Source organism: Argopecten irradians, chromosome 15 (assembly GCF_041381155.1).
Source record: "Argopecten irradians isolate NY chromosome 15, Ai_NY, whole genome shotgun sequence".
NCBI lineage: Eukaryota > Metazoa > Mollusca > Bivalvia > Pectinida > Pectinidae > Argopecten > Argopecten irradians.
In genome coordinates, this window is record NC_091148.1 from 1307072 (window position 1) to 1321826 (window position 14755).

The following is a 14755-nucleotide window of genomic DNA, read 5'->3' on the forward strand; positions in this document are numbered from 1 at the left end:
AGCATTTCCGGTCTACAGGGACGAGTCATTTTAAGAGAAGATTGCTGGTTTTTAATCTTGATATCATTTCAAAAATAAGATACTTTCACGTAAAAAAAATGAATGAAATACTATTTCATATACATTCATATTTTTTCATGTCGTGGAAGTATCTATATGCACAAATATAAATATCTCCCATTTTCAAATAAGCATTTCTCAATGCAAGATGTCTGCTTCCTTGAGCAGGTGCCCGTGAAGTCTACATACATATTTACATGCGTGATATTTTAAGGTATGGTGCTTTATATGCTAAGATATTGTATGAGCGACACGTATTGGTGTTGATAACGGATTTTAAAGTTATGTCATTTATTACGTGTCGAGATGTCTGTGATTGTGCAGATCCAATATAGGCCAAAACTTTTCGCACTAATTCTCCTGTTACTCGTTACTAAAAAATGTAAATGATGATATATATAAGATAGGTGACGTTTTACATACATGCCTCGTTACTCATCATTAGAAAATCACTCGGGCACGATTTTCTATACTTTTTTGTAGGTTTCCAATTATTTTATGCCTACATGGTACACATACCTGTATTTTTATATAATTTCTGTCTAAAACTACAGGAGTTTGATGTTCTGTCAATAATATATCGTAATATGACTGAAGGCAAGGCCTTAAAGGGCGCAGCCAGATGTTTTAATGTGAATCATGCATGGCATAGGAAGAGCGAAGCTCTACTTGTTTATTTTATTTTCTATTTCATGTAGAAGGCAAAATTTAGAAATAAAAGGACGTACTTTAAACTATAGAAGTATATGATAAAATAAACTCAAAGAAGTGAACTCAAAGATTCAGATTTCTCTGTGTCCATTCAAGGCCTGGGGTGCCGCATATGCGAATCCTATGATTTCGCGCCATTTGTTGACGTTATGTGATGTCATGATTCCTTGTGCTCATCTTCGCCTTGGTGGATATTTTGACTGCATTCTATAGCTTTTAATTTTCAAAGTGTTATTATTATTATTCAAAAGATATTAAAAAATGTTTAATTAACCCTGTTATGCATTTGCATTAGTTAAATATATATTTACTGGGGAGAGAAGTACCGAAGCAACACACAACCTCCCTATATGTATGAAAAAATGGTGGCCGAAAACTGAAGCTATCAGTGTGTAGGATTGAATTTTGAAGATTGTGTTTTTTCTTATATTTTCGTGTATCTGTTACCTTAGCACGAAGAGCTGCGGGCTTATCAATATATAAAAAGAAATACAGTTTTTACAGTATATTTTTCATATCATTTATACTCTATATAATTGACAGAATGTCAAACTCCTGTGCCAAAACAAAAATAATGACCCTTCTTAATATTTACGGTACAGCTCACAAGACGTCAAGTCCACAATTTGTAGACTTGCCGCATTAATTCCCTCCTGTAAAAAAACCTTTATTGTGTATACTGTACAATACGACCATATATCAGAAATCTTCTGTCTGTCGTTCAGAACTACATCATCGCAGCTATAATGTAGCCTGCTGGAATGGGATGGTATGAAGCTATAAGGGCTCTTTGATCAATTAATGACCTTGACCTTCATTCAGATCACAGGCATCAAAAAGGCTGAAATCTTCGAACAACTTCTTATCAAAAACTAAAGAGTTGATATCTGCAGGTGCCAAGTTAACTTACATGTAGTTAAAATTTACTTTGAATTTTTACTTAGGACCACAAGATGTCTATACATGTTGGAAATCCACGCAAAAAACGGAGAGTACGTGTGAACCGTGAGCCACCATTTCCTGTTCCCATAGCAACTATCTCCGGGGAAAGTGCCAGTGACAAAGCCTGGTTTTACTACACTGGAGAGTTCCATGGTAACCATGTTGTCGTCAAACATTCTGGGGATATGGATTTCTTATACAAGATGGTAAGATATTTGCATTTTTAGCCCACCTGGCCCGAATTACTGGTGAGCCGGTGAGCTTATGTCATGGCGCAGCGTCTGTCGTCTGTCGTCCGTCTGTTGTCCGTCTACCAACATTTCCTTTAAATCGCTACTTGTCATAGAGTTCTGCATGGATTGTAACCAAATTTGGCCACAAACATCCTTGGAGGAAGGGAACAGAGTTTGTATGAATTTTGTTCCCCCATTCCCCAGGAAAATGTTAGGAAGCATTATTTCCCTGTTGGGCAAATTGTTAAAACAAATATTTGCATTTCACTCTCTGCACCTAAAACTTACATGTACCAGTATGCGGGCACAAACAGCATTAAAACAAAACTGTCATGTATTTGATATTTTTTATTTATATACAAATATGCCTCTACAATTTAGGTCTTATAACCACTGTTATTTATGTCTTAAGTAAAATCTATTGTAGCTGTGTTTGATGCCAGACATTTTCCATTTCAGGGATTCTTTGGAAAAGGCTCCTTGTCAAAAAGTAAACCTGATTTTGCTCTGCGCTCAAAGTGTGTTGACATTCCACTTCCGTCAGGGGAAACAACTTCTGTTAAAATTACAAAGCGTAGAAGGTATTGATAAAATAAGTATATAATGTCAAATTATAATACCCATGAATTCAAATTCAGAAGATAAACATGGTTTGGTGCAATACCATATTCCTGTGATGCAATCAAAATTCTTCTAAACAACTTATATTTTTACGGTAAAGTCTTGTTTGTGTTGTCCAGCCAAACGTTTACTTTCAGGTTGAGATATACGTGTCAAGTTGACATATACCATATTCACTGTAAATACAGCGTCCCTTCCTCTATAAACACCCTCCACTCTTCTGGAGAAGGAGTTGAAGTACAATATTTATGTTATACATCTTTGGATAAATGTCCCATCCCATGGATTTAATGATGTTTACAACTGTGTGATGCTTGTAACATTGTATCCAATATTACATGAAATTCATGTTATGTCCACAGGTTTACGACGGGCAAAAAAAAAACAAATTTACTAAGTATTTTTATTTTTTTTTGCCCGCCGAAAACCTGTGTTATGTCTTTGTGAGTCTTCCACATGAGAATTACAACCTAATGTGCATCAAGGGAAAGCATATCCATGTTTACTGTTGCTGTGATTGATTTTAAAAGATTTTTAGCTCACCTGGCCTGAAGGGTCGGTGAGCTTATGACATCGCGCAGCGTCCCTCCGACTGTGCATCAACATTTTCTTTAAATCGCTACTACCAGGTAGTCATCGAGTTCTGCATAGATTGAAACCAAATTTGGCCAAAAACTTCCTTGGGGGAAGGGTTACAGAATTTGTATAAATTTGGGCTTTGACTGCTTGGAGCAGAAAGAGTGGGGCCCAATAGGGGAATTAGAGGTAAATATTGAAATTCCTTCTAAAAAGAAACAATCAACCTGTATTCCAAACATTACTTAGCATTACAAACCAGTTGAGTGATACAGGGTCTCTTGTTTTTAAATAAATAATTAAAATTTTATATGGGAAAGAATGGTTATTATCTCCATTTAACTACACAATGGCAGTAAAAAGATTAGCTCGCTTTAACTACAAAGTTGCAGTAAATAGATTATCTCCCTTTTACTACACAGTGGCTGTAAATAGATTATCTCCATTTGACTACACAGTTACAGTAAAAAGATTATCTCCTTTTAACTACACAGTGGTAGTAAATAGATTATCTCCCTTTAACTACACAGTTGCAGTAAATAGATTATCTCCCTTTAACTACACAGTGGCAGTAAATAGATTATCTCCCTTTAACTACACAGTGGCAGTAAATAGATTATCTCCCTTAAACTACACAGTGGCAGTAAATAGATTATCTCCCTTTAACTACACAGTGGCAGTAAATAATTAACTCCCTTTAACTACACAGTGGCAGTAAATAGATTATCTCCCTTTACACAGTGGCAGTAAATAGATTATCTCCCTTTAACTACACAGTGGCAGTAAATAGATTATCTCCCTTTAACTACACAGTTGCAGTAAATAGATTATCTCCCTTAAACTACACAGTGGCAGTAAATAGATTATCTCCCTTTAACTACACAGTGGCAGTAAATAATTAACTCCCTTTAACTACACAGTGGCAGTAAATAGATTATCTCCCTTTACACAGTGGCAGTAAATAGATTATCTCCCTTTAACTACACAGTGGCAGTAAATAGATTATCTCCCTTTAACACAGAAGCAGTAAATAGATTATCTCCCTTTAACTACACAGTGGCAGTAAATAGATTATCTCCCTTTAACTACACAGTGGCAGTAAATAGATTATCTCCCTTTAACTACACAGTGGCAGTAAATAGATTATCTCCCTTTAACTACACAGTGGCAGTAAATAGATTATCTCCCTTTGAGTATACATTCGTTATTTACATCTTGGTTCACTTATAAGCGCCCCCATTTGTTACAATATTTTAAGTGCCATGGATGCTGAAAATGTAATTATTCCGAAGTTTTTAATAGACAGTTTTATTTCTCACTACAGTTATGTCCGCCACATGAAGTGGAGAAGACTGGAAAAGAACAACAACGCATCATCTGATGATTTGATGGAGTATGACAGCTCTGTACATGTGGAAGATGAAACTATTATCTCAGGTAATAATTAGGTTACCATAGAAACAGATTCTTTGGTTTCAAAATGTTCAGATACATTAACATTAGCCTTCCATCTCTGGGTTGTGAGTTCAAATCCATTGTTGGCCAGTTGGACCAGTTGTCAGTTTCTAACTGTTGGTCGATAGGTTTTCTCTAGGTTTTGGCTAAGGGCGACACTTAGGTATCACTATGTTGGCGTCAGTGTTGTCGGCGTCCAGGAAAAGGTTTCTGTGCGTTAACTTAAGTATTTATTGTCAGATTTCAACCTAATTTAGTATATTGCTTTATATCAATGTGATCTTGGACGAGTTCTATAATGATCAAAATCCGTCGATATTTGAAAGAGTAACGGGACTTTAAAATCGTCAAAACAGATATATCCATGGTTTCTGCTCTATAACTTTAAAATCTATTTTCTGATTTCAACCATTATTGTACAGAGGAGAACCATGAGCATGCCAGTCCTGGTAGGACACCTCAGGATCAGACCACTTGGAAAGACACGGATGAGGACTTCTTGACATCGACTGATAATCATATCGGAAATTCTCAGCCCACTGTAACTGAAGATTGGGCCGAAACGGACAACGATTTCTGGACATCTAGAGACGATCCTATGGGAAATTCTCAGCCCACTGTGACTAAAGATTGGGCAGAAACAGACGAAGATTTCTGGGGAAGTACTCCAGTAAAAACGTCGATACAAAGTGAAAAAATATGCGGAAATAGTGATAAAACAATGGAAAGTGAAAGTAGAATGTATGGTGATAATGATAAGATACTGCAAAGTGAAAGTAGAATGTTTGATAAAAGTAATGTTACACTGCAAAGTGAAGGTTTAAGAACATCACCAGGTAAAAATAGAACTAATGAAGTAAATTCTCAACCTTTGACATTAGATAGACGTAAAGAATCTGATGTCGAAGCTGTTAGGAAAGATGAATTTTGTGAATCAAATGACAAATCTAGTGAAAATAAACAAGAGATTGTGCCATCTCAAGACATCACAGAAAAATCAGAAACAGATTGTCGTCTTGATCCACTTTGTGAAGAAGAGGAGGAGGATGAAGAAGGAGATGTACTAGTGATTGAAGACTCTGACAGCGAGACCGAAGGGCGGTACAGAAAATTGTCGAAACAAAAATGGCTTCCTGTGTTGAAAAAAGATGCATATCCAATGAAAGAGTTCCTTCATCTTAGTCTGGAGGAGGTAATGGAATAAATATGTTGTATATAGAGTATTATTCTGTTGATGCTATGTACATGTATTAGTACATTTTCACTGCAGTCCCACTATGTAACCTTACCAAGCGTAGTTGGCAGTCATATATAATATGAACTTCAATCGCTTCTTATGATGTCATAATCATTGTGACGTCACAATTGCCGTGCCAGCGATCAAGGAAAACAGCTGTTCAAATAGCTGTTCTCTTCTTGACGATAACGATTGATTAATTCATTATAGATACAAAATTGCTTGTTATTTCAACATAATATTTAACCAAATGTAAGTATAAGCATGGAATATCTTTCAGTTTGCATTCATAGCCAATATGAATGCCAACAGGACAGAGGCAAATCCAACATGCAGTGCTAGCACGCTTAATGGAATTTGCCTCTGTCAAGTTGCATACTTGCCAACCCTCCCTACTTTGGAGGGAGACTCCTGATTTTGAACCACTACTTTAGGCCATTTTATCAAATCCAAATTCTTTAATATTCAAAATGTCAAAAATCTGACTATACCATCAGAAAGGACAGGTCAAAATATATGAAAATCAACCTTTAATTTCTTTATTATGGGTTATTAAGTAGACTTTCTTGAGGTTAAAAGTTTAAACATGTGAAATAACCCCTATGGGAATTTCAAAAAGTTGGCAAGATTGCAGTTGGCATTCATATTTGCTATGAATGCAAACTGAAAGACGTTCAATGCTTATAAGTAACAGTTTACTATCAGTTAGATACTATAAACAAACTTTCTTTCGTGTTTGACTTACTTTCATGTATTTCATACCGGAGCCTTGGTGTAATTTTATGTAAATTGCTGTATCTTATGTAATTTTAATTTATAGTACAATGTGTATGTTTTTCAGGCTTTCTTCCTTAGCTTTGGTCTCGGCTGCCTCATTGTCACCAATAATGGAAAGGTTAGTATTATCTGTGCTGACCACTGGTCAGTATTTAAGTGGTCAATATGTATTATCCAATTACTTTGGCATTCCTCCACCATGGAAAGGGTAATTTTATCTCTTCATTCTTGACTGAATTTTGTTCATCCACTTCTGGGTCATGAGTTAGAATCCCATGTGGCCTATAGTTGACAAGTACTGACCACTGGTCAGAATTTCTTCTCCGGTCTATCCGAGTTTACTCCACCATCTAAACCAGACACAACCTTTAATTACCCTGCCTATTAATAGGACGTTTAATTAAACAAACCAAGGATTTATATGCGAGAAGGATAAGTCACTCAGGGTTTTGTGCAAATAAGTTGTGAGTGTTTTGTGTTTGTGCACTGACCGTGACGGACGACGATTGATTTTCCTTTGATATTCGCCGGTGCAATCTTCGATATAGCTTGCGGGTGCGAGGGTTACAGTCTTACTTTCTGAAGTGGGCCATCATTTCATGAGATGTTGTATTTTTCAATGAAAATTTAATACATTTCTTCTAATTCTTCCATTCTTAAAGCAAGGAATAGACATCGTAAAAATAATTCAGCTTTAATTACATTGGTGTTTCTTTTAATTGACCTGATAAGATAAGTATTTGTTGAGAAAAAAAATTGTTTTTATTCCCGGTTCATAGGCATCTCATATGGTGTTTAGTAGTGTAAAGAGACAGTGACGAAACAAACCAAGCAAATGTATGAGATGCTATGAATTAAGTCTAAAGACACTTTTGTGATATCATATATTTTAGTAATATTTATTTGCCTTGACCTTTTGATACATTCAGTGATGTTTTATTTCAGACACTCGGCCTACAGTCGATGTGGACGATGTTCTGTGAGGTACAGAAGGATTTCCTTCCTCACTATGTGGCCTACCACTACTTCAGAAGTCTGGGATGGGTGCCCAAGTCGGGACTCAAGTTTGGTACAGACTTCAGTAAGTTCATTATATTACCAGGCCGGTATTCTCCTTTCCTGATACTGAGCTTTCTTCTCTCACTTTTAAGTTGGAGTTTTAGCTATTCTGTATTTGCATATTACAGAGTTATCTCCCCTTGCAGGTAGGTATTGATTGTGACGTAATGTGTCCATGATTATAAGTCACACTTTTTGGAAAAAACAATGTGAATTGTGCTCACAAGATAATGACATTACAATCGATACCTACACACAAGGGAGCTAACTTTATAATATGCAAAGACGGAATCGAAATCTGTTGCCAAGGGCAGAATATTCTACTGTTCAGATTTCTGTTTTCATTCTTTTACATAGAGATGATTTTGTAGAAACCAAGGATTTTTATTGAGTAACATCAGGTATTGTATCATATTATCAAAAAAAATGACCTTACACTCGCAAACACATGACGGTAAAATCAATACCTACCTGCAAAGGCAGATAACTAATATGCAATTACAGAATATACAATGTCATGTATATATGATTTCTTTTTGTACAGGTATTTGTAATTTGTAATATTTCATATTTTCAGTTCTCTACAAAGTTGGTCCACCATTTTACCATGGAAGCTATTCTGTAGTTGTCAAGATGATAAATGAAGAGGATATGCACACGATACCAGAGGTCACTGGGGTCAAAGGTCGTGACCTCTCCTGGACCTGTTTAGCAGGACTTAATCGAATCACAGAACATGTAGCAAAGGTACTCACCTCTCTTATTATATCTTCTGGGTAGGTCAAGTCAGACTGAATTGAGTATCTTCAGTAAAGATAGAATCTGGTTGAATTTACAGTTGTATTCAGTATAGATCATGTCAATATTCTATCTTCATTCTAGATAGAGTCAAGACTGGATTTATACACTATACAATCTTCTGTATACAAGGAGTCAACTAGGATTTTCTCTTTAAATAACTTGATGTAATCTGTCTTCAGGAAAAGGAGTTTTTCTCCTTTACTCTTCAATTTCCAAATTATTTTATTGCCAAAAAATTTTATGTGCCGAAAGGATTAGACATCAGGCATAGCCTATCTTAAGTCTTTTCCTTTCCTCTTATTCTCAATAACACAGGGGTTACTATTACTGATGTTATATCCACCCCTGGACATAATAAAACTGAAGACAGATAAAGTGAAAAAATCTGACCAATGACAGGCTTGTGCAGATTTCCTTTGAAAACTAAAGAGAGAGCGACGCCCAACTTCGAGAGAGCGACGCCCAACTTCAAAGCCACAGTCAACCACAGTGTACCGTTATACGTCTCTTTTGATGTAAATGTACATCAAACAACTAAATTATCTGTTCTGTTGCCTCCAGTTTTACATATATAGTCCAGGGATGGATATGTCGATAGTGATAGTAACCCCTGGCGTGTCGAGGATGTTTTACTCTGGATACACCAGCTTCATTGTGATAGAGAGATGAACATTGGTGAGTGATTTTTCTAATTGATTTACACAGGAGCTTATGATGTGTTACGTCATCAAACCACGTGGCCTGACAACTCAAGATTTAAAATGTCCTAGCTGTATCTCCAAGCTCAAAGTACAGGTAAGATTTGTTCGTCAAGATTGATTTCCTTTCTTTCATAATTTCTCATTACATACCAGTTTCACAAATTAATAACATCACACTTTCCAAGGTCCAAATCAATAAAACCGTCGAGGACTGATTTTGTACATTCTCATATGAAATGAACACATATTTACGATTCTTCATCTAATGGTTTCAGCAATTATCAGTGAAAAGATGGATCCCATCTCAGGAAAGACAGGAGAGCAGAGATGAGGGTATACCATAGCAGCCAGAGAGAGACAGAAGAGCTGAGATGAGGGTATACCATAGCAGCCAGAGAGAGACAGGAGAGCAGAGATGAGGGTATACCATAGCAGCCAGAGAGAGACAGAAGAGAGCTGAGATGAGGGTATACCATAGCAGTCAGAGAGAGAGATGAGGGTAGGTATACCATAGCAGCCAGAGAGAGACAGGAGAGCAGAGATGAGGGTATACCATAGCAGTCAGAGAGAGACAGAAGAGCAGAGATGAGGGTATATCATAGCAGCCAGAGAGAGAGATGAGGGTATACCATAGCAGCCAGAGAGACACAGAGAGAGCTGAGATGAGCGAGGTATACCATAGCAGTCAGAGAGAGAGACAGGAGAGCTGAGATGAGGGTATACCATAGCAGTCAGAGAGAGACAGGAGAGCTGAGATGAGGGTATACCATAGCAGTCAGAGAGAGACAGGAGAGCAGAGATGAGGGTATATCATAGCAGTCAGAGAGACAGAAGAGAGAGATGAGGGTATACCATAGCAGCCAGAGAGAGACAGGAGAGCAGGAGAGCTGAGATGAGGGTATACCATAGCAGCCAGAGAGACACAGAAGAGCTGAGATGAGGGTATACCATAGCAGTCAGAGAGAGAGACAGGAGAGCTGAGATGAGGGTATACCATAGCAGTCAGAGAGAGACAGGAGAGCTGAGATGAGGGTATACCATAGCAGTCAGAGAGAGACAGGAGAGCTGAGATGATGGGTATACCATAGCAGTCAGAGAGAGAGACAGGAGAGCAAAGATGAGGGTATACCATAGCAGTCAGAGAGAGACATGAGGGTATACCATAGCAGTCAGAGAGAGAGATGAGGGTATACCATAGCAGCCAGAGAGACAGGAGAGCTGAGATGAGGGTATACCATAGCAGTCAGAGAGAGACAGGAGAGCAGAGATGAGGGTATACCATAGCAGCCAGAGAGAGACAGAAGAGCTGAGATTAGGGTATACCATAGCAGTCAGAGAGAGAGATGAGGGTATACCATAGCAGCCAGAGAGACACAGAAGAGCTGAGATGAGGGTATACCATAGCAGTCAGAGAGAGACAGGAGAGCTGAGATGAGGGTATACCATAGCAGTCAGAGAGAGACATGAGGGTATACCATAGCAGTCAGAGAGAGACAGAGAGGGTATAATACAGCCAGAGAGACAGGAGAGCTGAGATGAGGTATAGAGCTCAGAGAGAGATGAGGGTATACCATAGCAGTCAGAGAGAGACAGAGAGGAGATGAGGGTATACCATAGCAGTCAGAGAGAGACAGGAGAGCTGAGATGAGGGTATACCATAGCAGTCAGAGAGAGACAGGAGAGCTGAGATGAGGGTATACCATAGCAGTCAGAGAGAGACAGGAGAGCTGAGATGAGGGTATACCATAGCAGTCAGAGAGAGACAGGAGAGCTGAGATGAGGGTATACCATAGCAGTCAGAGAGAGACAGGAGAGTAGAGATGAGGGTATACCATAACAGCCAGAGAGAGAGATGAGGGTATACCATAGCAGTCAGAGAGAGACAGGAGAGCTGAGATGAGGGTATACCATAGCAGTCAGAGAGAGACAGGAGAGCTGAGATGAGGGTATACCATAGCAGCCAGAGAGAGACAGGAGAGCTGAGATGAGGGTATACCATAGCAGCCAGAGAGAGACAGGAGAGCTGAGATGAGGGTATACCATAGCAGCCAGAGAGAGACAGGAGAGCTGAGATGAGGGTATGCCATAGCAGTCAGAGAGAGACAGGAGAGCAGAGATGAGGGTATACCATAGCAGCCAGAGAGAGACAGGAGAGCAGAGATGAGGGTATACCATAGCAGCCAGAGAGAGACAGGAGAGCAGAGATGAGAGTATACCATAGCAGTCAGAGAGAGACAGGAGAGCTGAGATGAGGGTATACCATAGCAGCCAGAGAGAGACAGGAGAGCTGAGATGAGGGTATACCATAGCAGCCACAGAGAGACAGGAGAGCTGAGATGAGGGTATACCATAGCAGTCAGAGAGAGACAGGAGAGCAGAGATGAGGGTATACCATAGCAGTCAGAGAGAGACAGGAGAGCTGAGATGAGGGTATACCATAGCAGTCAGAGAGAGACAGGAGAGCTGAGATGAGGGTATACCATAGCAGTCAGAGAGAGACAGGAGAGCTGAGATGAGGGTATACCATAGCAGTCAGAGAGAGACAGGAGAGCAAAGATGAGGGTATACCATAGCAGTCAGAGAGAGACATGAGGGTATACCATAGCAGTCAGAGAGAGAGATGAGGGTATACCATAGCAGTCAGAGAGAGACAGGAGAGCTGAGATGAGGGTATACCATAGCAGCCAGAGAGAGACAGGAGAGCTGAGATGAGGGTATACCATAGCAGTCAGAGAGAGACAGGAGAGCAGAGATGAGGGTATACCATAGCAGTCAGAGAGAGACAGGAGAGCTGAGATGAGGGTATACCATAGCAGTCAGAGAGAGACAGGAGAGCTGAGATGAGGGTATACCATAGCAGTCAGAGAGAGACAGAAGAGCTGAGATGAGGGTATACCATAGCAGTCAGAGAGAGACAGGAGAGCAGAGATGAGGGTATACCATAGCAGCCAGAGAGACAGAAGAGCTGAGATGAGGGTATACCATAGCAGTCAGAGAGAGACAGGAGGAGAGCAGAGATGAGGGTATACCATAGCAGTCAGAGAGAGACATGAGGGTATACCATAGCAGTCAGAGAGAGAGATGAGGGTATACCATAGCAGCCAGAGAGACAGGAGAGCTGAGATGAGGGTATACCATAGCAGTCAGAGAGAGAGATGAGGGTATACCATAGCAGTCAGAGAGAGACAGGAGAGCTGAGATGAGGGTATACCATAGCAGCCAGAGAGACAGGAGAGCAGAGATGAGGGTATACCATAGCAGTCAGAGAGAGACAGGAGAGCTGAGATGAGGGTATACCATAGCAGTCAGAGAGAGACAAGAGAGCTGAGATGAGGGTATACCATAGCAGTCAGAGAGACAGAGAGCAGAGATGAGGGTATACCATAGCAGTCAGAGAGAGACAGGAGAGCTGAGATGAGGGTATACCATAGCAGTCAGAGAGACAGGAGAGCTGAGATGAGGGTATACCATAGCAGCCAGAGACAGGAGAGCTGAGATGAGGGTATACCATAGCAGTCAGAGAGAGACAGGAGAGCTGAGATGAGGGTATACCATAGCAGTCAGAGAGAGACAGGAGAGCTGAGATGAGGGTATACCATAGCAGCCAGAGAGAGACAGGAGAGCTGAGATGAGGGTATACCATAGCAGTCAGAGAGAGACAGGAGAGCAGAGATGAGGGTATACCATAGCAGTCAGAGAGAGACAGGAGAGCAGAGATGAGGGTATACCATAGCAGCCAGAGAGAGACAGGAGAGCTGAGATGAGGGTATACCATAGCAGTCAGAGAGAGACAGGAGAGCAGAGATGAGGGTATACCATAGCAGTCAGAGAGAGACAGGAGAGCAGAGATGAGGGTATACCATAGCAGTCAGAGAGACAGGAGAGCTGAGATGAGGGTATACCATAGCAGTCAGAGAGAGACAGGAGAGCAGAGATGAGGGTATACCATAGCAGTCAGAGAGAGACAGGAGAGCTGAGATGAGGGTATACCATAGCAGTCAGAGAGAGACAGGAGAGCTGAGATGAGGGTATACCATAGCAGTCAGTCAGAGAGAGACAGGAGAGCAGAGATGAGGGTATACCATAGCAGCCAGAGAGACAGGAGAGCTGAGATGAGGGTATACCATAGCAGTCAGAGAGAGACAGAGAGAGATGAGGGTATACCATAGCAGCCAGAGAGACAGGAGAGCTGAGATGAGGGTATACCATAGCAGCCAGAGAGAGACAGGAGAGCTGAGATGAGGGTATATCATAGCAGTCAGAGAGAGACAGGAGAGCAGAGATGAGGGTATACCATAGCAGTCAGAGAGAGACAGGAGAGCTGAGATGAGGGTATACCATAGCAGTCAGAGAGAGACAGGAGAGCAGAGATGAGGGTATACCATAGCAGTCAGAGAGAGACAGGAGAGATGAGATGAGGGTATACCATAGCAGTCAGAGAGAGACAGGAGAGCAGAGATGAGGGTATACCATAGCAGTCAGAGAGAGACAGGAGAGCAGAGATGAGGGTATACCATAGCAGTCAGAGAGACAGGAGAGTATACCATAGCAGAGAGGGTATACCATAGCAGTCAGAGAGAGACAGGTGAGCAGAGATGAGGGTATACCATAGCAGTCAGAGAGAGACAAGAGAGCTGAGATGAGGGTATACCATAGCAGTCAGTGAGAGAGATGAGGGTATACCATAGCAGTCAGAGAGAGACAGGAGAGCTGAGATGAGGGTATACCATAGCAGTCAGAGAGAGACAGGAGAGCTGAGATGAGGGTATACCATAGCAGTCAGAGAGAGACAGGAGAGCAGAGATGAGGGTATACCATAGCAGTCAGAGAGAGACAGGAGAGCAGAGATGAGGGTATACCATAGCAGTCAGAGAGAGACAGGAGAGCAGAGATGAGGGTATACCATAGCAGTCAGAGAGACAGGAGAGCAGAGATGAGGGTCCTAACACCTGACCACCAGAGAAAAGTTTTAGAGACTTTTACATGAGTTTAGAGACTTTTACATGAGACATTTGATTGTATTTTACTTACATCAGCCTTATATGATGGGAAATATCTATTGTTTAAATTAAAAATCATGTCCATACTCTTTTGTTTGGAATTTTATTGATAACTTTAATAAATAACATCAACATTCATAAACCTATAAAATTTATATAAATCTTATTCTGTATTATATTAAAAAGTATAACAGATATATTGCACTTGACAAATTAACAAATATTATACAAAATTTTAAAATTACAGTTATGTCACAACTACATATCACTTCATACCATCCCTAGTCCATATGCTGTCTAAATTGTATCAAATTTCTATTGTTAACCTGATGGAAGATTTTATTATATCGCTGCTCAATTCAGTAAGTTCCTGTGTCAGAACATCAATATAGAGCAATATCATTATGATTTTTCTTCGGCAAATATATCATCATGTACCCCTCACTAAAAAGTGTAATGCCGATTAGATAATATTGCACTTTATTATTCTTCATTCTTCTGATTACGACATTACAGAGAGAACATCAAAAATACAAAGTACGTGTACATCAGATCAATTATATATGCACTTCCTCATTTTTT

At 40.0% G+C, this 14755-nt stretch overlaps 1 protein-coding gene across 1 annotated transcript; it reads left to right on the plus strand.

Moving 5' to 3' along the window:
* The first annotated feature begins 201 nt into the window (after nt 1-201).
* Nucleotides 202-9779, plus strand: LOC138309015 (tRNA-splicing endonuclease subunit Sen2-like). Its single transcript, XM_069250108.1, has 10 exons — nt 202-274; nt 1716-1919; nt 2406-2527; nt 4468-4580; nt 5021-5790; nt 6677-6730; nt 7558-7693; nt 8249-8418; nt 9178-9267; nt 9449-9779. Exons 2-10 carry the CDS (start codon nt 1725-1727, stop codon nt 9515-9517), a joined length of 1719 nt encoding a protein of 572 aa, XP_069106209.1. The 5' UTR covers nt 202-274; nt 1716-1724; the 3' UTR covers nt 9518-9779.
* Nucleotides 9780-14755: the final 4976 nt, after the last annotated feature.

Excerpts from the sequence above, each read along its gene's own strand:
- LOC138309015 (XM_069250108.1), top strand. The coding sequence starts at position 1,725 with ATGTCTATACATGTTGGAAATCCACGCAAAAAACGGAGAGTACGTGTG. Across the intron at positions 1,920-2,405 it reads TGGATTTCTTATACAAGATG|GGATTCTTTGGAAAAGGCTC; the intron begins GTAAGATATTTG and ends TTTCCATTTCAG. Across the intron at positions 5,791-6,676 it reads TTCATCTTAGTCTGGAGGAG|GCTTTCTTCCTTAGCTTTGG; the intron begins GTAATGGAATAA and ends TATGTTTTTCAG.